Source organism: Callithrix jacchus, chromosome 17, assembly GCF_049354715.1.
Source record: "Callithrix jacchus isolate 240 chromosome 17, calJac240_pri, whole genome shotgun sequence".
NCBI lineage: Eukaryota > Metazoa > Chordata > Mammalia > Primates > Cebidae > Callithrix > Callithrix jacchus.
The window spans coordinates 74,442,142-74,467,711 of record NC_133518.1 but is presented as its reverse complement, the minus strand read 5'-3'; the positions used below and the strand labels follow the sequence as shown (position 1 = coordinate 74,467,711).

Sequence of the window (25,570 nt, the reverse complement as noted above, 5' to 3'; positions counted from 1 at the left end):
AGAGCCTCTGCAAATGTAGTAATGCTTATCAAGTATCTATTCTCCATGGCTTGTAGTTCCAGAGTTTATGGATGCAATTCCATTATCCCTACAAAGCCAATATGCAGTCACTGGTGGAGCTCTGGTTTGTAAGTAACCAGAAAACGAAGCCCTGATTCTGTGAATCTCATTTGCCTCAATATTTGGCCACTGAGCTTGATGTTTAGCAGTCTGAAAAGAGCACAGATTAACAAAACCTTTTTCTGGTACTGTGTGACTGTCTGAAATCCTAGTGTAAACACCTGATTCCCTAAGTATAAAACTGGACACCTGTAAAAGAATATTAAATATTTGAATGGGAATGTAAAGAGAATCTTCCTAGAAAATTCCTGATTTGGACTAAAAGGGCATCTACATAAAGTGCACACACAATGTTCAGTGTGGATTGACTTCACAATTTTGTAACTTCACGTTGTTTTAATTTTTGTACTGAATCTCCCTCTGGCCCACTGGCTCAAAATGTTTACCATCTTTATAAACTTTGTGCAAAAATATTTGAAGTAACCTCAAATATGTTTTCAGATGTATGGTTGCAAGCAGAAATGGAAGGGTGCAAAAATAATTTTTAAAACCTATTCCAACCATTTCTAAAACTTTGATTTAAAGGAAGGGGAGAAGAGGAAGGTAACTAACTATCAAAAACATATCATATACCTTTTACTTTTGGTGCTTTTAATTATTTCATGAAAAATAATTTGGTTGTTTATTTCACCCATAACAAGTATTCAAAGAATATGTCTATTATGTAGGTATAATTTCTAATGCTGCAGAAGCAAAATGAACCTTTAGTTCTTACCACATTCCCAAAGAACTTTCTTCTTTTCCCATCCTATATGCTGTCTTTTGTGTTTTACCTTGCAGACCTGTGAGACCCAAGACCACTGTGTTTTTAAGTTAGATTATTATTTTTTTAACCTAGTAATGCAGCCAGTTACATTACTGGATCACCTGATGTGAACCCAAATTTGCATCCCCGGAACGAGTTCAACTTGGTAATTATATAATGTCTTTTAGAACTACTTTATAGGTTCAGTTTACTAAGATTTTGCTTGAGATCTCTGCACCTGTATTCAAGAGAAAGACTGGCCAGTGATTTTCCTTTTTCGTGTCATCCTTGTTTGGGATAAACTGAGTTGGAGAATGCTGCTGTCCTTCTTCCTTGCTGCTTCTCGTTTCTCTGAAAGAGCTTATGTAATCTGAATTTTTCCCTTCCTTAAATGTTTGGTAGAATTTACTTGTAAAGTTGTTCAGGCCTGGCATTGTCCTAGCGTAAAATTTAAAATATTGATTCAGCTTCTATGAGTATTATAAACAAATTTATGTTTCCTATTACCATTTCTTCTTGAGTCACGCTTTCATCATCGATATCTTTTTTATATCTGCCCATTTAAAAAATGTTTTAAAATACACTGGCATTCAGTTGGTTATAAAATTCTCTGGTTTTCTTTTCAATCTCTGTTATGTTTCCCTTTTTTTGTATTGATTTTTGTTTCAATAAAACAAAAATCTCTTTTATCTTAAAAAATCATTAGAGATTGTAATTTTGTTTAAAAAACACTCAAGATTTATTGATCTATCTTTGTAATTTAATAATTTCTTCTCTTGTCTTTATTATTGCCTTCTGATTTTTTGTTAATTCTATTTTATTTTCTGACTTCTTAAGTATAGTGCTTAGATTATTACTTTTCCAACTTTCTTATTTTGTAACCATCATTTTAAAGCTAACTACTCAAATCGCAACTTTAGCATTTTTGATTTGTGTTGTTTTGATATGTTTTTATTCTTATTTAACTTTAAATGTATTCCAATCTTTATTATGAATTCCTTTAAGACATGATTTTAGGTTTTTAACATTTTTTTTTTGGTTTTGTTTTTTGCTTTGTTTCTGAGACAGGGTCTTGCTCTGTCGCCCAGGCTGGAGTGGAGTAGCACAAATACAGCTCACTACAGCCTCAGTCTTCCAGCTTTAAGTGATTCTTCACCCTAGGCTTTCAGAGTTGCTGGGCCATAGATATGTGCCACCTTGCCTGGCTAATGATTTTAAGTTCTGTGTAGAGACAGAGTCTCCCTAAATTGCCTAGGCTGGCCTTGAAATCCTAGCCTCAAATGATCCTCCCACCTTGGCCTCCCAAAATACTGGGATTACAGGTGTGAGCCACCATGCCCAGCCAAGCTATAAGCATTTTAGAAGTGTTTTTGTTTCACAAGTTATTGGTTTTCCCAGTTATCTTTTGACTATTGATTTCTATCTTACTTGCACTGTGGTCACAAAGATGTATTCTATATAATAATTCTGTGAAATTCATGAAATTTGCTTTACGACCAAGTGAGTGATCAGTATTTTAAATCATTCCATGTGTTCTTTTTTAAATTAATTTTAAGTTCAGGGGTATATGTGCAGATTTGTCACACATGTAAACATGTGCCATGGTGGTTTGCTGTACCTATTAACTCATCACCTAGGCATTAAGCCCAGCATTCATATTAGCTATTTTTCCTAATAGTCTCCCTCCCCGTACCCCACTCCCCCAACAGGCCCCAGTGTGAGTTATTCCCGTCTCTGGTTCCATGTGTTTTCATTGTTCAGCTCCTACTTATAAGTGAGAACATGTAGTCTTTGGTTTTCTGTTTCTGTGTTGGTTTGTTGAGGGTAATGGCTTCCAGCTCCATCCATGTTCCTGCAAAGGACATGCTCTCATTCCTTTTTATGGCTGCATAGTATTCCATGGTGTGTATGTACCACATGTATTCTTAAAAGGAATGTGACTTCTACTTGTTACATGGAATGTCCTTTTTAGGTCAATTAGATTAAGATTGTCAAATGTGTCATCAAATCCTCTATATCTGTACAGAATCTTTTTGTCTATCTGATTTGCCAATAACTGAGAGGCATCTTCAAATCACTCACTAATATGGAATAATTTTTGTCAATTTCTCCTTGAGTTTCTATCATTTCTCAGGCTATGTATTAGGTATACATGAGTGTAGAATTTATATCTTCTGATGAAGTGAACATGACCATGTAAATAACACTTTAAATTCTGTAATGCATTCTTGGTTTTAAAGTCAATTTTCACACATTAATACAGCTATATAATTTTTTTTGCTTAATATTTGCCCATGGTTGCCCCTTTGTTTCTAGATCTGAAAAGTTATTTAATCTGCCTATGTTTTTCTTTCCCCCCTGCAGAAAGTTAAAAAAAAACCTTTGTTTTTTAACTTCAATATCCTTATGTTTTAGATATTTGTAAGCAGTATATAGGTCATCTGTAATCCCAGCACTTTGGGAGGCCGAGGCGGGTGGATCATGAGGTCAAGAGATCGAGACCATCCTGGTCAACATGGTGAAACCCCGTCTCTACTAAAAAAAAAAAAAAAGTAGCTAGGCATGGTGGTGCGTGCCTGTAATCCCAGCTACTCGGGAGGCTGAGGCAGGAGAATGCCTGAACCCAGGAGGTGGAGGTTGCGGTGAGCCGAGATCGCGCCATTGCACTCCAGCCTGGGTAACAACAGTGAAACTCCGTCTCAAAAAAAAAAATCTAGTCTGAAAAACTTTATCTTTTATCTAGAGTGCTTAAATCAGTTTACATTTATTTTGATTACTGATAAATTGGGATTCTTGCCTAACATTTTCTTTTGCATTTGTCCCAAATTTTCTATACTTTTTCTTCTATTTTGCCACTTTCCATCCCTTGTTTTTTTTTTTTTTTGAATTGATTTTTTTCTTCTCCTCATCATTCCATTTGATTCCCTTTCTGGTTTGGAAGGTTGAATCTCTTTTTTTTATTCCTTTAGCAGTCATCTTAGAAATTTTAGGAGTTATGTTTTAACAAAATCAAAAGTGAAATAATATATTTAATCTCCTCCCAAGCAACACATGAATCTTCGAATGCCGACTTCCCACATAAAGTCATCATTTTAGCTAATATTTTATTAACAACTTTTAAAAAACATAATTTAAAAAATGTATTCCGTGTTTGCTTAGATTTAACCACATGTTTACCACTTTCTTTGCTCTTTATTTCTTCTTACTTTTCAGTCTTTCCATTGAGGTCATATGTTCCTCTTTGCAGTACCTCTTTTAAAATGTTTTGAATATTGGTCTTTCTTAATTGAACTGTAAATGCAGTTTTTGTCTGGAAAACATATTATTGAAAGATAGTTTTGCTTCATTTGCAATTCTAGGTACTTTTCTTTCCACAAACTGAAGATATCACTCTACTGTTATTTCACTTCGATTGTAATTTGTAAGAAGTAAGTCTAATTTTCACTTCTTTATATGTAACCTGTCTTTTGAACTGGATTTTATGTTTTCTTTCATCTCTGAAATTCTGCAGTTTCACTAACATATGTCTAGGTATAGATTTCTAAATTTGAGGAATAGTGTCTTTAATCAATTCTGGAAAATTCTCCACAAGTATGTTCCTAAATATTGTCTCTCTCACATTCTCTCTTTGTCTCTCTCTCTCTTTTTGAGACAAGGTCTGGTACTCTCCTTGTCTGGAGTAAAGTGGCATAATCATGGCTCACTGGAGCCTCAACCTCCCAGGCTCAAACAATTCTCCTACCTCTCAGCCTCCCAGCTAGCTGGGGTTACAGACAGGTACCATCACGCCTGGCTAATTTTTGTATTTTTTGTAAAGACGGGGTTTTACCACATTTCCCAAGCTGGTCTCAAACTCCTGGGCTCAAACAATTCTCCCACCTCGGCTCCCCAAAGTGGTGAGATTACAGGCGTGAGCAACAGCGCCTGGGGCCCCATTCTCTCTTTATATACTTCCAAATTGTCAGTTAGATGGCATGTTGGAGTTATTCATCTTCCATGTCACTTTAACTCTCACAAATCCCACTGCTTTGTCTTCCTGACTATACCCTCCTATTTCTTTGTATCTATATTTTAGGGAACAAATTCTTTCTTTAAGCCTAATATGCTGTTAAACCCATCAATCAAATTTCTACTTCAAAAAAATTCTAGAAGTTCGATTTGATTTCCCTCAGGTTTGCCTGTTTACCTTTGATAGTCTCTTATTCCTTTGTTATGTTTTCTAGTTCATTTTTAACATTTTTTTTTCTTTTTTGAGATGGAGTTTCGCTCTTGTTACCCAGGCTGGAGTGCAATGGTGCGATCTCGGCTCACTGTAACCTCCGCCTCCTGGGTTCAGGCAATTCTCCTGCCTCAGCCTCCTGAGTAGCTGGGATTACAGGCACGCACCACCATGCCCAGCTAATTTTTTGTATTTTTAGTAGAGACGGGGTTTCACCATGTTGACCAGGATGGTCTCGATCTCTTGACCTCGTGATCCACCTGCCTCGGCCTCCCAAAGTGCTGGGATTACAGGCGTGAGCCACTGCGCCAGGCCCATTTTTAACATATTAAATGTATGCAACTATATAGTCATCTGTTTCTTCATTTGGTAATTCTAACATGTACAGTCTTGAAAATCTGACCATAAAATTGGTTGCTTCTGCTAATACTTACTCGTGACAGTTCATTTTCTCATCTGCTTTGTGAGCTTTGATTGTTAGCTTATGTTATCTGAAAGTTCATTTGTGGGAAGTTTTTGAGGTCTGGTTTAAAATTTTCTTCCTCTAGAGAGGGTTTACATTGTTTCTGCCAAATGCCTGGTGATGTTACTGCACCTGGGCCACGTTAAGCTAAATTAAACTAAAATTGCATATTTGCTCATAAAGCTAGTGTGAATTCAGGCCCTAAAACCCAAGTAGGAAGACTTTGTTTCTTTCTTTCCTCTTCTCTGTCCTTTCTTCCCTCCCTCCCTCCCTCTCCTTCACCTTTCTCTCTCTCCTCCCTGCTTTTTTGTTTCCTTTCTTTTCCATCTGAGTTAAGGCTAACATAGCATATTCCTCTGCAGGGGATTCTTTTTGTCCAGTGATCCAAGGGTACCTTTTGGGGTATTAATATTTTTCAAAAGGGCCTTTCATTGCAACCGAATACCCAGGCCATTCCTCATGTTATACTCTAGTGTTCATTAATGGGGCCTCTTATTTCCCACGCTAAGGTCCTAGGGATATACACAGTAAACATTGGCCTTTACCTGCTTATATCTCTGAATTCATGTTTTATTGTCATTCCTAGACTCCAATTTGCTGCCAGCTCAGGCATACATCCACTAGAATTTTTTAAAAACGATTTATCTTAACAGTTTTAGGAATGCTAAACTGGGAAAAATTCCTCTGGATGTCCAGTTCTCCACATTGCTGGAAAGGGAATCTTCTGTTCAAGTTTAAAAAGATCTTTACCTGAACTTGATACAAAGCACGTGTTGTACAAACATACCACAAATAATTGCATCTGTAATTTAGAAATTATCCACTGGAGTGGTACCAAAACCAGGGGCACCTGCCTACTTAACCTTTAAATTATCTGCTCTTTTTTTTTGTGATGCTTTAAAATTTGAGATATTGAATTAAGACATGCTAAAGACTAGTGTACATTTTCCAGATCTAATCTTGTCCTTTTTTTTTTGAACAAAACTTCTTAGCTTTAGTGCAAAGTGAGGTAATATTCAATTTTGTAATATCCTTAAGTGGCTGAGGATATTTTGTAATATCCTTCAGGGCTGGATTGCCCTGTCTGAAGAAAATTCTAGGAATTTGTATTGCTCATGTCCTCTTCTGTCTGTTTCTCTTCCAGGAAAATTATGATCACATACAGTCATTCTGAAATGCAATTATTCAAGGCAGCCAATACCATTTGCCATTTGCAGCTGAAATAGGCTAGATTTTACTTCCAGGGAGATTTTATTTCTCTCTTTGCTCATTGCTTTGTTATGAGTGAAGTTTCTAGCAGTTAAGACAAAGGTGAAGACCAACAGTTTCCCCCATGTATATTTATGATGGCTTATGTCAGAGACCAGGAATAGTGTTGAAAACAACAATCAGAAACACTCAGACCTGCCAAGGATCATTTATAAGAGAGAAAGCAGAGCCCGTACTCTTAGCAGTAAGGAAATTAGTATGAATTGTACTTCCTTCCAAGGTGGCTTTGGATATATTCCTCAAGGAATTTGCCATCATACCTGGCTGGAAGAAATAACACCTGTATGCACTTCATAGTTTTTAAGACATAAATGAGACGTGTAATGCAGAACTGGTTGTGACTGGAATCCAGACGCTGCTTCTAACAGCAACACCCTCCTTGCATGACTGAGGAGATCTGTGGGAACTTGGACCACATACATAGAGTCTTTTCTCCAAGTTGCTTCTCAAACTGCATGGACAGGACATTAAAACCAGTCAAAGAAAGTATTTTGAAGCCAATGGCTGCATAATTAATAAGCCTAGCTTCTCAGGGTGCATTGTAGAGATAACTATTGCTGATCAAAAGAATTGTTAATACATCTCTGACACTTTTTGGAAGTTTCTTGCTTGCTAAGTTCTTTCAACAGATCTATTTGAATAAGGCTGTGAAAATGCCCCTTAACATAGAAGACATGGAAAATGATCAACTTGGTGTCTTTGTGTGCACGACTCCATGACTTAGATTCCTTATCTATACGGGGTATATTGTGGTGTGCATGTGTGAGTATTGGAGGGGAGAGAGTTGGACTGAGTGACCTCTTATCCTACTTCTTAAACTGTAGCGACCCTTTGAACCACAGATTCATATGCAGATTCTGATTTAGCAGGTCTGAAATGGCCTGATACTTGGTATTTCTAACAGGCTTTCAAATGATGCTCACGTGAGCTTTTACGGTAGTGAGTCTCTACCTGCATCTCTGACAGTTTATGACTGTATGACGGCTGTGTTAATAGCAGCGATGCTACATATCAATGATTGCTAAATATAGCTCTTCCCATTATAAAACCCTATTAAGGACCACCTTTTGAGTGAAGAAATCCTCAGTGTAAATTAAGTCCTAACTCCTCAAAGAATTGGTGAGCAACAGCATAGACAGAGCCAGACCGGGATGACTGAGGCAGAGAGTTAGGCAGTGAGCCCATGCTGGGCATACTTTTGAGAAGCAGCAGATAGAATTTGCTGATGGATTAGATATGAGGTGTGAGAGGAAGAAGGGGTCAGGGCTTATGTTAAAGACTTTGGCCTAAACAGCTGGTTGAATGGAGTTCCTATTTACTGAGCAGAGACAGTCGTGGGAAGAGCCGGTCTGGATGTGTGGCTGGGTGAGGGGATCGAGAGTAACGTTTGGGTACGTTCGTGACTATTCTGCATTCAGATGGCAATGTCCAATAGGCGATAGGCATCTGGGGGCAGCAGGGAAGCCTAATACTGGAGATGAAGTCTGAGTCATCAATGTATGGACAGTATTTACATTCATGATCTCATCCAAAGATCATAAGAACCCCGTGGCTTTGGTGTTACTACCTTCATTTTAGAGAGGAGGCGATTGACGCAGAGAGAAGCTAGGTCACTGACTTCAGGATCACACGATCCTTAAGTGAAGTGTAGCAGTCTGCCTCCAGAGCCGAGATGGGCCAAGGACCAAATGTTTCCAGTCAGGAGGAGGCCAGCAGTGATGTGAGTGGGAAGAGTGTCAGGGGAAGGAGGGAGGCAGAGGTCAGACTCAGGACTGAGCAGCTGACCATACCTGAAGCATTAACATGCAAGTCTCCGGTGAGTCAGATCTCCAGATACGGAAACTCTAGAAACTCTAGGTTGCTGTTTAAATCCAGTTGCTGGTCCTGCAGTACCAGACAGTGGGGCTGCGGTGGCCCTGCTGTGCTGCTGACCACTACGAGGTTCGCCTTGAAGCCAGCACACTCTACTTTGTCTTTCTAAATGACACTGCTAAGTGCTCAGTGATTGTTTGCGTTATCTAAAAGTACAACTTTCCCCATGTGATGCCAAAGAATCCTTACCCCTGTGGGGAGCTTTAGCAGAGGCGTGTGGGCCTGGCAAGGGGGGCAGGGTGAACGCTGGCACTTAATTAGGAAGGAAAGTCACAGGGCAGCTGAGCACATGGTGCCTGTGGGAATCACACAGGCACAGTCCTAACTAGAGAAGAGACATAAATGAATTCCCAGAGTGAAGGAAGTGAAAGCGATATCTCATCAGACAGCTGTTGACAAAACAGCTATGTGGCTTTGAATGAAGAATTTCTGCATCCAGGCTGGACAAGGCAGGGGCTGGGATTGGAGCTTGGAGCTGAATGCCGTGAGAATTTCAGCTCAAGTTAACAATGCAATGCAGATCCTGCAGGACTGTGACTGATACACTTTTGCTGATGATAGTAAATGCTTCATGAATATTTTTTGATAAACAAGTGAAGGTTAAGCAGTTATTGATGTCAAAAAGGCCCATCAGGGATACATCCATAAGGGTCTGGTCACATGTCTTTAAGCTCTGGATTACGAGGTGGCTCTTTCTTAAGGTCAGAAAGTGAACATATGAAGTTAGCGTTTAACAAACATTTAAAAAATTCTTATAACTAAGTCGTAAACTAGTAGAAGATTAAATAATTATAATACAGAATGTTTGGCTGGATTGTACATATTAGTTCTTTTAGCTTCTTAGTTGTCTCTGCTGGGGAAGGAGGCAAGTGTGAGGGTCACACTCCTCTCCCTGGCCTCACCACCACTTGGTTTCAGGCACAAATTAGCTTCTCTGTGGTATGGTTTGCTAATTTAATCTAGCTCAGTGGGGAAAATGACATATTCACAAAAAGCTCTCGAAGTGACTCCTAAACCCCAATAGAGCTCAGTATGAGTATATATATATATATATAATAAAATATATACTCTATATATTATATATACTCACATATGTTATATGAGTATATGTACTCATATATATTATATATACTCATATAATAATATATATGATATATAATATATATTCATATATGACTCATTATATATGTATATATACTCTCATAAAGAGTATGGAGTATATATACTCATATATATAATATATATTATTTGTGAGAGTGTATATATACATATGTAATGTATATATACTACATACATTGCTCCAGAAACGATGCTCACTTTCCCTCCAGAACATTGAACACTTGCCCTGATTAAATTCCAGAGCTAGCAGAGAAAGCAAGGCAACTGGAAATCAGCTTGACCTGCCTGCTGACCCTGACTCACGTGATCACCTTGGTGCTGTGCCAACTCCCTCACTCACCACTGTTGCTGCGTTTCCTTAGGTCATACCCGCCTCCTGGCCCATCAGCTTCCTCAGGAACCTCCACGAGATCTGAAGTCTTGGAGGAAAGAGGAGAGAGCATGGGATGAGCAATGTTATATCTGTGGGTCAGCTGAACGGGGATTTTGTTGTCAGTAAGACAGCTTACGTAGAATTGGCATCACACATGAGGACCCAGTGATTGCTGTCCTGGCTGTTTGGCTAATTTTAGAGGAAGCTATGTCCACTCGTGGGCAGTGTACCTCCCTTCAGGTGTCTGCGGCAGGCTCAGGCTTGGCAGTGGTAGGAACTCAGTGAGTGCTGAGTGAATGGCTCGAAGCACAGGCCACAGCCAGGCTTCTTCCCAGGAATAGGCAGCAGAGAGAAATCAGAAATCCTGCCCACATCCTATCACTTAAAATATTCGGTGAAACCCTATCTCTTTCTATAGGGGTTCTAAATACGAGTTTTAGAGAATGGGATGCCCTGTGGAGGGATGCACTGCTTAGGTACAAGTTAAGTACCATTCCCGTTGCAGCAAAGTTAATTGCTTTTATAAAACGTATCCTCACTTTTTAAAGTAAGTCACAATCATTCTCCCACTTAGGTTACAGAAATAACAAGAACAACAACAACAATAATAACAATAACATCACTCTAAATAGCTAATGGTGCCCGATCATTTACCATGTAGTGTTTTTAAGGACTTTTTTACCCCCCAAATTAATCCTAGGATAGACCAATTTTTCAGAGAGAAATCTGAAGCCAAGAGAGAATCAGTAGCTCTATTTGAGGCCCCACAGTGATATGTGTGGATCTGGGGCTGTGAATCCCAGGTGCTGCCCCCAGAGCTCGTGCTCTTAATTACTGTGCTTCATTCCTTGGTGTGCTAGAGCATTTCCTGGGCTGGTGAGATTCTCACAGTTATCACACTGGTGGCATGAAATGGATCACTGTAGGAGTTGTACTCCATGGAACTGGCAAATCCTACAAATCAGGGTCCAGCTGGTGGTTAAACATTTATCAGCACGCCACTGAGTGCCTCTTTCAAAGGGTCAGGTGACCCAGCTCTATATCCTCTTCAAAAGAGGAGTTTAGGGGCCTCTGAGGATAGTCATAAATATATATATACACACATATATACATAAGATATATAATATATATACATATATATGTAAGATATATACATATACATATAACACATATATATTATATATGTTAGATATATGTATATGAGAGTGTGTGTGTGTGTGTGTGTATATATATATATATATATATATATATATATATATATATATATATGATTGTCCTCAGAGGCCTCCTAAATTCCTCTTTTGAAGAGAACAGAGCCAGGTAGACAGAGCTGGGTCATCTGGCCCTTTGAAAGAGGCACTCAGTGGTGTGCTGATAATTGTTTAACCACCAGCTCAGAGGTGGACCCTGATTTGTAGCGTTTTCCAGTTCCATGGAATAAAGCTCCTACGGTGATCGATTTCGTGCCACCAGTGTGACACACACACACACACACACACACACACACACACATTGAGATGGAGTCACACTCTGTCACCCAGGCTGGAGTGCAGTGGTGTGATCTCAGCTCCATTTCCCAGGTTCAAGAGATTCTCATGCCTCAGCCTCCCAAGTAGCTGGGATTAGAGGCATGCACCACCATGCCTGGCTATTTTTTGTATTTTTAGTAGAGACAGGGTTTCCCTGTGTTAACCAGCTCGTCTTGAACTCCTGACCTCTGGTGATCTGCCTGCCTCGGCCTCCCAAAGTGCTGGGATTACAGGTGTGAGTCACCACACCTGGCCTGACAGTCATATTAAAAAAGTTATTTATTTATATCTTACCAGAAAGGGACAAGTTATCTTCTAAGCTCTCCTAGCCGGCTCTAGAGCCCTTTAGTACCACCCTCCAGAGACAGATTTTTGTTACAATTTAGCTTTAAAATTTTTTCAAACACTGCAGCAGAAAGAAGGAAAAAAAAGTCATAGGAATTGTAGTCACTCACACCCTGCTCCCTTTGAAGCTCACAATTTCTGTACAGAAGTTGGTTTGCAGAGAATTTTATTTATGTTAATTTAATAATACAAAACTAAAGATTATTCATAAAGTAGCCAACTAACTCCCAGAATATTGTTTGAATTTGGTTTCTTCTAGCCTTCCCAAAGCTGTCAAGCCTTTTATATTTTAGAACATTTGAATGTACATTAAGGAAAACACAACAATTTGGAAACAGCCGAGCAGTGACTTCTCAACAATGTAAAACAAATGCCTCTGCAGCCCTGGAAGAAAATAAACTTGTGGAACAAAGCTTTGCTACATGGGAATATGTTAGCTTTAGGACATAAAAATACTAAAAATAAAAAAAAATGCAAGATGCTGAAGTTCATTATTACTGACCTGCAGGCAGGAAGCAAAATCACTTTAAAGTACCAATCAATTGTTTCTGTTTTCTTCCTTTGAGGATAGTTGGACTTCGGGGAAAGAATGAAGTCACAGATATTTAGGTACAATTTGGTTTGTCTTTGTCTCCTGCAGCTCTCAGAACAATGCCTTCACAGGGCAAAACTCCAACAAATATCTACTGGTGGAACCAGTGCCAATATAAGTAGACAGTGATAAATGGACATCCCTTTGACATTCAGAAAACTATGCTTTTTGCTCCTAAAACCAGCCTGTAGGGTCCAGATGTTGCTAGAGACAAAGCTATTTTAGAGATGAGAGCAAACTGGACATTCCCAGTTGTCCCTCTAGTGGTCTTGCTGCTTGTGAGCAGCAGCCCCAAATGAGGAGGCTGACGTGTTCGTTGCCTACTATGGAATGTTTCCACGGAGGTCTGTTTGTCATAGTTCAGAACCACAGGAGCAGCCATCTACTGCTCCGGCGGATAGGTCAGAGCCATCTCTGGGGAGCCGTCTCTCTGCAATTGCCTCGACATGCTGGCTTTTCAGTTGCCCTTCCGCCAATGCCAGGCTCACACAAGCATGAGAGAGGCGTGCGCCGGAGTGGGATGACATATTGGTTCTCACCAAAGATAGGAGAAAGGCCTGTTCAGAATGCTGGTCAAAGTGGACAGAGATCTCTCTACTCCGACCAGTTTTCTTTGTGCTTTTCCTTTGATTGCTGGGTGGCATCTACAGTCTTGACTTGTAAGGGGAGATGGTTGCAGGCTGACAGTGAGCTCTGTGTGGCTTTGGGGAAGCAACTTATTGACAGCAGTGGCCCTCTTTGCCCCCCTGAGAAAGGAGTTGCCACATGGTACCTGGGGTTAGGGAGATGATTAGCATTTCTGGATCTCTGTTTGAAACTAATGGAATGTAAGTTTAGTTTGAACCTGCTGATTTGGCAATATCTGTAGGACTGGTCTGGTGCTTGGGCAAGAGGAAGTATCCAAGGGAGTCATCAGTTTTGACATGGTGCTTGGATTAAACATGAAAGAGATCTACCAAAAAGAGAGCAGAATAAGAAGACCAAGCAAAAGCAGACCCCTGGGAACACCCTGACTTAAGGAGTTACAGGAGGACACATCAGAGAAGGGGACGGGCTGAGCAGAACAGGGAAGTACCCTTGAGTAAGTCAGGGGTTTCCAACACTGCCCAAGCATGAGTGTCTCTGGGAAATGCCCTTCTCAGGTGACATATCTGCCTTGTTAATGGATTACACCCTTGCTTAACTTCATAATAACTCAGGTTCAGAGAAAACACAGCTAAGGCCTCGATGCATAATGAAAATGGGTGCAGTGGTATGCACCTGTAACACAGCTACTCGGGACACTCAGGCAGGAGAATCATTTGACTTCAGGAGTTTGAGGCCAGCCTGGGCAACATAGCAAGACCCCATCTCTAAAAAAATTTAAAAAATGACTTAAACTATAAAACGGCAACAATTTCCATTTATTGACTGTCAATTTATCAGGCCCTGTGCTAAACATGTTATATCTATTATCACCCAACCTAAGCAGCCTTTATTTATATATGAATTGTACCCAGGTATGCTTTGTATATTTTCATCACATTTAGCACCATGTTAATCCTTCTTTCAGTAAAAGAATTAGCATTGTCTTTGGGTGCCAAATGACAATGATCTCCTCCCTAAGGAGGTCATCAGGTACCTTAAACTGTCACACATTATCCCCTCGCTGCTTTGAGGCAATGTCTACTGAAGTGAAACATTTTTCATCTTTACTATGAAATGCTTCAGTACTCATATGACACGCTCATTATAATATCCTTAACACACGTGTGCTACGTTCTCAATCTCAATAAAATAGGATGAGACGTATAAAAGTGTTACTTAATAAAAATGGCCGACAGTGCCACCATTGTCAGGGTTTTTCACTATTGGTTTGGCCTTTAGAAATGAGTAGTGAATTCTAAGGACACAAAGCTATGTCCTCCTGTTCTTTTGCATCCCCTACAATGCTAGTAAACTGTAGGCTCTTCATTCGTGTCTGCTAACCGAGGAGAAGAAAGAACTATCTGACGTTAATTTTATGTACTGTAAGGGAAAAAGAGTAAAAATGTTTTTCAGTTCTTTCCTCTTAGAAATCGGTGGATGCGAGAACAGAGTTTTCTGTGAGTTTAAAGATGTCTTCACTGATAGTCAGGTGGCATCAGTCAGAGGACCTGTAAACCTAGCTACTCGCCTACCTGACCTATGTTCCTACTCACCTGCCTACAATCTCAGATCATCTTGTGGCTTAACCTGCACCCAGTGAGGAAGCTGCTTCCACTCAGTCTCTGAGAACCCCTTCCAGGCACGTGCCCTGCCCCTCTTCCCACAATGCCCTAATCACTTGATGTTGAGAGCACTCAATGGGGCAGACCATTCGAAGGCTCATCTGTGTCTCACCTGGAAGCTTGCAGTCCAATAATGCGGGCTGTGACAATGGAACTGATAACTAGGTGTCAGCTATCATAAGTGGCCATGTGAAGTGGAAGGTCCTTGCCTGTCTGCTGGAGGAATGGTGGCCTTCAGCCTGGGCTGAAGAGTTGTATGGCATCTTGGTGCATTTATAGAAATTCTGGTTGAAGCAACCAGAGACAAGATGATGATACCAGGTCACAGAGATGCAAGAACAGTCAGTTTAAGTCAGATAAGACTAAGGAGAGGTGCTTAGAAGGCTGAGTGCCCACAGAGTCATAGTTCAATACCTTTAAGAGGGCAGTTTTTGTGTGAAATCAAAAGGTGTGTCCTCTCTTAGAGAGAAAAGACAAAAGATGTGAGAAATAGCTGTGTCTTTGAACTGGAATATAGCTAAAACGAAAACTGGAAATCGCCGGGATTTCCGAGTTCCTGTCCATCATTTGAGCCAAACATTTCTGTGTGTTGACTTATATGTTATCTAATATCTAATATTGGAGGGTAAAGGAGAGGGGGTCCCTGGGAGGGGTCAAGGAGCATGAGTCCAAGGGGATGGTCTCTGGGTGGGACAGTAAAATAATCCCTGGGTGTTGGCAACAGGAAGTGAACCTTTAGTGCTTCAAAGCACTGTGGGTTTCTCTTTGGAGGGTACCTGACTCCTTGCAGACCCACCCTCATGAGGTGGTTAAGTGGAATCCCCCATACTGCAGTACCTGAGGCCTCCTCTGCCCAAGACCACCACAGACAAACCAAGGAAGGAAGGGGACAATTACAGAGGTTCTGTGAGGTGAGTCAGAGCCACTGCCGGAGCTGCCCTTCTTTGTCCTCTGGGCCAGGGAGGTGCCGAAGCGGAGGGTCTCGTAGACAGGGTCCACCTTATTGCCACAGGCTGCAACAGAAGAAAAAGTTCATCTGAGGAAGCTCAGCTGAGAGGACAGAGCCAACTGCCTACCAGGTCTCCTGGTGAACAGCGCCTAAGAAGCAGGTTTTGTGCAGAGGAGCTTAGCCGGTGGGTAGACAGGGCTTTCGTGGCCATGCCTTCCTAATGATGCGCCCCCACCCAGCATGCTCCCATTTGCAGGTCCTGCCATGTACTAACTAGGACTCTGCCCCCCAATTCTTCCTGATTGGGTTTCCTCTTCTGTTATTTGTCTCTAATTTCAAGGTTCTTGCAGGGACCAGCTTTATTTCCTCTACTGGGAGGCTGTGCTCACCAAGGTACAAAGCCTTGAGACACAAAGTTTACAGTAGAAGGCAGGCGTTTCAGAAAGAGCTTGTCGCTACTGGGCCTCATTAATTTCTAATTAAAAGCTTTCTAATTTAAAATTTCTAGTGTAAAACTTGCCCCCCTAAAAAAAGCAAAAATGTAGAGATTTTCAGAGAGAAAAAAATAATACAAGTAAACTGAAAGGTATTGTTAAAGAAGAAACCCAAGCCAGAACTATCAATAAATACAGGGCATCTTTTCATCTTCATTAGAGAATAATATAGTCACTGAGTTCCACTAAGCACTGGTATATAGCCTATATTTATTTTTATAGCAATTATGAAAAGCAACAATTGCTGTTCTCATTTTGTGGGGCTTGACAGGTCAAGTAGCTTGTTCAGAGACACACCATTGTCCACAGGGAGCTGGGCTTTGAGCCTGGTCTAGGGGGTGCCACGCTTCATGTTCTTTCACTCCAGAATGCTGCCGATGGTGGGATTACTAATCAACAGCCTTTGGGACTTTGGTGTTTTTTGAGCTTCATCAGAGATAAGATGAAAATTCCTGGAATATGTGGTCCATTTTATGTTTCCCTTCCAGCAAAACACAGTCATACCCCAAACAGCCACCAATCAAACACACAGAGATGCCCCACAGGTTTCAGAGCTCTGGGAGGACAGCAGCCATTAGTGCTAACTTTGCTGTTCCAGACACAACCCGACCCATCAACGTCCCAACTCACCAATGGGCATAACTTCCTTAATGCAGCCAAACTGTTCATGAATGAGCAAGGGGGAGCTGTAGTAACGCCGGAACCCCTTTGGCTGGAGAGAGAATGAGGAAGGCAAGGGGTTAATGTCACTGATGAGATGGAGAAAACCACACAAGAGCCCCCAAAATAAAACCAATTGGTTTCTCCGGGAGTGTGCTCCTGTTTCCCATTAAGATGCTGACTTACCCTATAATTTTATAATATAAGCTGAGCAGGGACACAGAGGCAGGGAGGTATAGGTGGCAGCAAGCAAATTACACTGTATCCAGAAAACGAGGTCCTGGCCCTGGCCTCCCCAGTCCTGCCTGCCCTCCTCCTGCAGCACAGGGTATCCTCCTTTGCATCCCGGATTGCGAGTGGACTGCCACATATTATTTCACCACAGTTTGTTATTGTGGTTTTTAAAATAATATAAATAAAAGGCCGGGGCATGAGAAAGTCGGCCTCAGAGGGAGGCCTAAAGGCTCTTGTATGTCTGAAGAGCTTTACCCAGAATCATCTGCTCTGTGTTCTGGACTCTATTTTCTGTTTTTCTGACCTCTCCTTCATGGTCTGTCTTGGCTTATAGGAATCACCAGTGAGGAAGGAGAAGGGGAAGCAGGGGAGGCAGAGGTTTGAGAAAAGAGACTCACAAATCAGAGTAAGTAGATAAACTAAGAACCTGGACTTACTATACTCCATCACTGGATGGGAACTTGGTGGCCCAGTCCCTACTAGAATTCAAGAATCCTTTCTAATGTTCCTGGCAAGTGGTGTCCTTTGTCGGTACAGTGTCAGTGACGGGAGGGGGTGAAGGACCATGCACTAACCCTAGAGGCAAGACATCATCTCTTCTTGTTAAGACTTAGTTTCCACTGATCCTAGGTCTTTCCCCAGGAGCCTCAAAGGACAATAGGATTACTCTTCTATGTGATAGGTCTAAACATTTTTTGAAGACAGCTGTTGATGTCTGTCTGATTATTCTCTAGGGTAGACATTCTTGGTCCTTTCTAGAATTCTTTGGCCATCCTCGTTTCAAATACCCTCAGATGTGCTCTGGATTGCTTTTTCTTTAAAAAAATTTTTGAGACAAGGTTCTTGCTCTGTCACCCAGGCTAGAGTGGACTTGCACAATCATGGCTTACTAACACCTCTGCCTTCCAGGCTCAAGTGATCCTCTCATCTCAGCTTCCTGAGTAGCTGAGGCACACACCACCACAGCCCGCTAATTTTTAAATTTTTTGTAGAGACATGGCCTTGACATGTTGCCCAGGATGGTCTCGAACTCCTGGGCTTAAGCGATCCATGCACCTTGGTGTCCAAAGTGCTGGGATTACTGGCATAAGTCATTGTGCCCAGCCTGAATTGCTTTTTAATCAGTGTGTGGCACCAGAACTGAAGCCCATCCTCCTGAGATGGTGTGAACAGCCATCTCAAGGGCCATTCAATCTCCCTTGGTTTGGCCAACATGATTCTGTTAGAGTGGTACAGATATTTATTGCTCTTTCCTCTTTTTTGGAGGCTTAGCTCTTGTCTTCTCTTGCTCCTGGCTGAACTGACAACCAATAAAGAAATGGGGTGACCAACCATTACTGTTTAGTAATTAGTTTGCCTGGGGCTTAGGGGGTTCTTGAGGTGCATGACTTTCACTTTTAAAACCTGAACAGTCCCAGGATGTGGGACTTTCAGTATTAAAACTGAGAAAGTGCCAACCTGGGAGAAGCCGGTCGCTCTATTAATGACCCTGACTCCCTTTCACGGTGGAGCATTGCTGATTAGGTTGATAAAGCTCCTTATCTGTTTTCTGATTATGCCAATTAGGAAGCCAAGCTGGCAGCCAGTTCTGGGGTGCTTCGCTCAGGGTTTCAGGGAAGGACTTTGGAGGGAGTGATGTCACTGCAGCAGGCAAGTGCCCTAGCAGGGCATTGTGGGCCTCACTCCTGCACAAGCCCTTACCAGCTTGCCCATGCACCGCTGGGGTGACAGGCCGTCTGTGCACTTGTGGTGGATGCTCATCTTACAGGCTTTGCAGCGCAGTCCGTGCTTAGCATTTGTTCCTGTCAGGCACATGGCAAACTTTGGTTAGGATACAACCTGCCCTTTCCTGCTGATAAGTCTAAATCACAGAAAATGAGATTCCCTCTATAACCAGGTAATTCTTTCCTATGGCTTTTTCATGAGGCTTTCAAAATAGAAAAAAAAAATATATGATAGATTCTTTTGCATTCTCCTATGTATTCTACCTAAGGTACATGCTCTGGTTTCGCCCCATCTTTCCTATTCACTAATCCAGCAGCTCCAAGCCTCCTCCATGCCCTCTGTTCTCTCAATTCAAGCTGGGAAATTCCACTTTATTTGCTTCTCATGTAGGTTACCCAGTTCTACTTTTCTGTGTCTTACTGAGTAGTACAAGTTCTGAAATTTCACCTTTTTTCTTCTGTCTTTCTATCACAGGATCTGAGCTGTTGGATAAACTCTCAGGAAAATGTTTAAGGGGGAACAGCAGGTCTGTGTGAGAGTGGGGCTAACAGTCTTCTAAAGTAGGGGAGAGAGGACTCAATCAGATGCCAAACCCAGCCTGGGGAAAGAGGAAGAGTACGCTGAGGCTGCAGTTAGTCACTTAGCTTCTTGGGAGAGGGTGCTATCAGGGAGTGAGAAGAGAGAAGGCAGAGAAGAAAAGGCAGAGAGCCATTCTGGTAGCTGCATGCAGAAAGGCCCAAGACAGGAGCACTGGAGAGGAACTGTGAGGCCCAACAAGAGGGCAGGGTGTGGGAGCTTCAGCAAGGTGGCCGGTACCGGACACCGGTGTTCATTATTTCAGAAGGTGGGTGGATAAAGGTTAAGAGAGGGTGTTAAGATGGGTATGTTCTGCCTTCATCTAGTCCAAGAAAAGAGAATGTGGGACGAGAAGTGCCATCTGCTCTGATATCTCAAAGTAAGATGGTAGGTTCCCAGGCAGGTCTCAAAGAAGATGCCAAAATGGATTTTTGCCACTCTTAGTTGACCAAGCACTTCATGTATTAGAAAAGAGGAAGAAAGGGGAGGTAGTGAAGAGAGGATTTCTTTGCAGAATTGTTGGGGCACTATCAGTTTTATCCCTTCTCCTTTACCATGATGAGAAGGATGGGGGTGCTCTGTTGTGTCCTCAGTCCTGAGAGGTTCTCAGAAAGAGTATTTTAACAGTTTGTCAGGGGAGTCTGTGAGACATGTGGCTGTGGCCACACCCATGCTAGGAAAAACCTAAAAATAAAAGACGTGGATGGCCAGGGGTCCCGTCGGCCTACTAAGGAGATCACCGTGTGAATAAGGACTGCACTCCAAAAGCTTGTCAGGAAAAGTACTGGTGAGTCCGACAAGTGTGTGATTCTCATGGATCAGATATGGATTATGTAGGATGCCATCCAAGATGACGACCTGGAGAGACACCAGGATTTCAACAAAGCAAGTCTCTTCAGAGGGGAGATATAGGCATGAATATGTCTATGAAGTCAAGATACCCCATTGTATATCACAGCTGGCCACAGACCCAACGTGAGGATGTCCTAAGGCTACAACATGCACCGATTCTCCACAATTGCCTCACCATCTAGCCACTCTCACCACTCCACCTGTTTTTGCCCTCCTCCAACTCGTCGCGTGTGCAATAGCCGGGATAATATTTTAAAAATGTAATTAAATCACCTCCATTTCTTGCTTGAGCATCTTTCAGCAGGTTCTCTCTGCCTTTCCAACGTACTATAAGACGTTGATCATACTGGCGAGGCTCTGCATGCTTTGGGAGCCCAGCTTTCACTTGATCTCAGGCCAGTCCCTCTTGTTCACCATGCTTTAGTCATGTGATCTTGCGGTTCCTTGGATGCATGAGCTCTTTAATTCCTCAGCTCCCTACACATGCTGCTTCATATGCTTGGAATGCTGTTTCCATCACTCTTCAGTTGGCTAGCAACCCCTCGGTCTGGATCTCTTGTCATTTCGATGACGCGTTCTTAAAGACATTTCCAACTCCTGTCTAAATTGTCCTTTTCCTATGATTTTTTCTCCCAACACTCTTTGGTTATCTTTCACATCATTTATCACAATTATTATTTATTTGAAAGTTTGTTTTATTCTGCCTTTCTCTCTGGACCATGAGCTCGATGAGATTAAGGACTGTGTTATTAATTTGCCTCGATATTCCCAGCTCTGAGCCTGAGAATATAGGCCTGTTAATGAGGAATATGAGGCCTGATAAACGTACAGTAAATAAATTAATGAGCACATTTTTTTGTGGTCACTCGTGAGTTGAAGCAATGGTGACTGGTTTGAGATAATTCATGGAAGTTGGTTCATCAATGATGCGTAAATAGTGTGCAAGAGCTGAAAGGGGGAATTTGAACATCTATTTGTATTATTTCATTTCAAACATGAGACACCTGAGGGTCCAAGTGGCAAAACATTTACCCTAGGTTGGAGAGGGTTCTGCCGGATTTCACTCTTTCACTGCTTGTCCTAAATATTTCCTCCCTTTATTTGGCTTGTTTAACCTACATGAGGATGGGGCTAATTGGATGATAAAGTAAGGGAGGGTAAGAACCTGGCACGCAACTTGGAAAAGGAACAGGCAAACCCTTGAACGAGCAAAGAGTTAGAAAACTTCCTTCAGGAAGGCATCATTTAACATAATGTGCGGCTGCTGTTATAATCACAGACAGAAAGTTAAAGTGACACATAAACACACTATAAATTATTGGGTATGTTTCCTTGTTTATAAATACTCACTAAAAAGTCCCTTTTCCTTTTTGAGAATAACTACTTAGCTGAAAGACTGCTATGCTTTCAAAAGACTGAACTTTGAAAGCAATTACTAATTTTTCATTTTCAAATTAGAGAATGCTAATTGTGTCCTATGTGGGAATTTAAGGAAAAACTTCAAAGAAGAAGTTATTTCATTGTGTGCTGGACTCTGAAATAGCACCATTTTGTGTGTGTGTGTGTGTGTGTGTGTGTGTGTGTGTGTGTTTATTCAGACCAAAACACCATGATTTCAGTTTCCCTCGTCTGTTCTTATACAGTGCACTGTTTTGTATGAACCAGACCACCAGCAACTATTTGGTTTCAGATGTTCCAATTTCCACTCTGGAATGACAGAATGATTGAAGAGGGAAGCTTACATTTTGCAGCTCAGAGAATAGTTCAAAGGAATAATTCGCATCACAGCAGTGGCATTAGTTTATTGTAGCAAGATATGGAGAAGCCGTGGTCTGACTTGTTTTATTACTAGTGACCCCCATCACAAAGTCATTGCTTCATGTGACCCTTATTCCTGAGTAGAGTAGGAAAAACATAGTTTTAAATTTGAATCTGTCTCAGCCTGGCTCTTTAGACTTAAGTAAACTACTCGTGTTCCTGGAACCTCAGCTAAATCATTAAAAGGAACCAGTACTACGTACTCTCAGAGTTGCTAATAGGATAGTATCATAGTGTATGCAAAGGGATTGCATGGGTTTAAATATCTAGAAACAAAGGTGCCACTGGACTTTGAATAAACAATGGTAGACTGATCATAGAATTTCCCACCTAGTCCTACTAACACCCTACTAAAATTACAGTCCAGGATTTTTTAAACAAAAAAACATATACTCTAAAGAACAAGGTTATGGGAGAAATAGCAAGACTAGATGAGAGTGTAACATATATTTGGAAGATAAAAGGCTAGTGGAAATATGGTAAGCAATTCAGTAGATGACAGGAAGGCTGAATTTCTCAATAACAACTTGGAAACTAGAAGAAGATGAAATTTCAAAAGCTGTTAAAATTTCCTGAGAAGAAAAATGATTTCCAAACCAGAATTTTATGCCCCAGCAAATTATTAACATGTATGAAGGTAGAATTAAAGATATTTTCCAATCTTCAGGGGTTCAGAATATTTACTTTACACATAAGTTTTCTTAGAAAACTGCTAGAGAATATGACTCAGAAAAATGAGGGACTAAATCAAGAAAGAGGAAAATATCAGGTCGATTACATAACAGAAGAACTGACGACTGACACAGAGGAGAGGTAAGCGACACCCCTCTATGTTAACTCTGCAGTACCCAGACACTGGAGCGTCAAGAAGAAGTACGGCAGTAGAGTTGGAGAAAAGTAGCACTTAAAAGTTTATTGATAGCCAGATATGGTGGATCATGTATGTAATCCCAGAAGTTTGGGAGGCCAAGGTGGGCAGATCACTTGAGGCCAGGAGTTGGAGACCAGCCTGGGGAACATGGTGAAACTCTGTCTCTACTACAAATTCAAAAACTAGTCAGGTGCAGTGGTTCATGCCTGTCATCCCAGTGCTTTGGGAAGTGGAGGTGGGCAGATCACTTGAGGTCAGTAGTTCGAAACCAGCCTGGCCAATATGATGAAACCCCATCTCTACTAAAAATTCAAAAATTAGCTGGGCATGGTGACGCATGCCTGTAGTCCTAGTTACTCAGGAGACTGAGGCATGAGAATCACCTGAACATAGAAGACAGAGGCTGCAGTGAGTTGAGATTACATCACTGCACTCCAGCCTGGGAGACAGAATGAGACACCATCTCAAAAAAAAATGCTTATTGTTACCTTTGAGGTTTTGATATTATAACAGATATGGCATTTCACAAATCTGTGAGGACATTTGAAGAAAATAATTATAGATACATGAAAAGTTTAGGAAGTGAAAAAGGCAATTTTTAAATTGAGGAAAAATAAAATCCGTGTAAGATTGTAAGAAATGTACAACACTTGAATCAGAAGTTAACAGTCACAATAGTGCATAAATTGGCCATGTATCACAAAATTGTGATAAAACTGCTTGGGAGGAGGAAGCAAGGGAGCAGAGATTGTGATAGGACTCTCTGTGGAAGGTGATAGCAAGGAAGAAAGGAACAAGGGGTGTTGCTGGAGACGTGAGAGCTGAACCCTCATCTTCTGTAGCAGGAGGCCAACAGGGTCAAGGAACAGCAGCAGGAGCACAGCATTTAGAAATGCTGAAATCAATGACAGGAGAAACAAAGAGGACAAAGTGGTTGCCTTTCAGACGCGAGTCTGGGATGAGACAGTTTCTGTCGTAGAACTTTCAGTGCCATCTGTCTTTAAACTATTCTCATGAACGACTGTAACAAAAAGCAGATTAAAAAAAATGAAGTCTCTGGAAACAGGGTCAAGTCATCCCCTTGGAATGATGTGGCTCTTGGGATACGGAGATGATCACGTAAGTCATCTTCTTCCCTGGGCATTTGAGGTTCTGGGCTAAATCTAAGACAGTTTGATGAGTTACAGCTGAAAATTATTAAAAACGTTAGTGATGATGTTCAGATGGAATTTGGAATGGACCAAGGCAAGCCAATACAACCCTGATTAGGTGGTAGGCAGTGGCCGTTTTATGACCATGGTGTCATTTCCCACTATGGATAAGTGAACTGTGTGCAGAGATGCAGAGACCCAAATATGGGAGCATAAAGACACCTGTACATAAATGTTGGAAGAAAATATTGAAAAACTTCCCTCAGTGCTAGTGGCTGAATCTACTACACTAAATGGCATGCTTCTGCTTTTTTAAAGAAATGAAATTAATTGCATATATCTGTAAAATAATTGGCTGGACTCATTTTGATAAGATTTTGCCATCGAGGCACTGCTGAATCCTCAAACCAATTTCATGTAACGTCAGAGTTAAAGATAAAATAGGATAAAATGGTGATTTGCAACTGAGACCACTTAACTACAAAAATAATTTGGAGAATGGGCAAACATCAAGTAGTATAAGAAAAGAAATGTGCTCAGTACAGTACTTAAACCAGCAGTGAACAACAGTTATAATGCTTGTTAAGAATTAGTCTGCTTCCAGATTATATAAGTATAGAATCACTCCTATAATGTATTTGATTAAATTAATATAGATTAGACAAAAAAGACTCTTTACTATGATTTGAGAAAAAAAATTTTTAAATCTGTAACTACATATATAAAAATAGAAATATCCATAAATATTGCTTGGATTATATGAAATATCTATAAGTGATTCAAAGGTAAATACAGGCAGGCCAAACACTTCCTAGGTCTCTGCTTTTCCAGGTTTAGCTGCTGGGCCCCTCTCAACCTCCACCAGTAAAGGGGCATGGCTGGGAGAGGAGCCTGTGAGGGATGCCTGGATCAAGAGTTGTGCAGAGCCCACAGTAGGTAAAATGAGCGTGTCACAGAAGGGTCTCAAAGCTGGAGAGAGGAGAGCAAAAGCAATGCACAGTTTTCTGTGCCAAGACAGACCAGAGGAATTTAAGGGCTAAGGATGGTGCAAACAGTAGGAACAGTGACACAGTCAGTGCTTTTAAACTAAAGGGTAGGCAATGAAAACAGGCTTAATAATGCAGCTAGCTCTATTCATTAGCAGCTCGCTCTAAAATATACACTAACACAGGAATAAACAATCATATGAAGGCCCCTGAAGCAGCTCTCCAAGACGCAACCCTTGCCTACTTTCCTTGATTTATTTTAAATATGAATCCTTGGGTTCCTTCTTTGCTTTATCAGATCATTTATGATTCCTGGTAAGGGTGGCTGGGTGGTGCCTCTTGAGAGCTGCTCATGCTGC

General features: G+C 41.2%; 1 protein-coding gene across 2 annotated transcripts in view; it reads right to left on the bottom strand.

The window, feature by feature from the left end:
- The window catches only part of STAC (SH3 and cysteine rich domain), a 151,601-nt gene that overhangs the window by 42,193 nt on the left and 83,838 nt on the right, over positions 1 to 25,570 (bottom strand). For both annotated transcript variants that reach the window (XM_002759723.6, XM_054246865.2), the window contains exons 3-6: positions 18,934 to 19,034; positions 16,969 to 17,050; positions 15,793 to 15,908; positions 10,148 to 10,226 (exon numbers count right to left, since the gene is read on the bottom strand). In XM_002759723.6, coding sequence (XP_002759769.3) covers positions 10,148 to 10,226; positions 15,793 to 15,908; positions 16,969 to 17,050; positions 18,934 to 19,034 — 378 coding nt within the window. The remainder of the gene's footprint in view (positions 1 to 10,147; positions 10,227 to 15,792; positions 15,909 to 16,968; positions 17,051 to 18,933; positions 19,035 to 25,570) is intronic.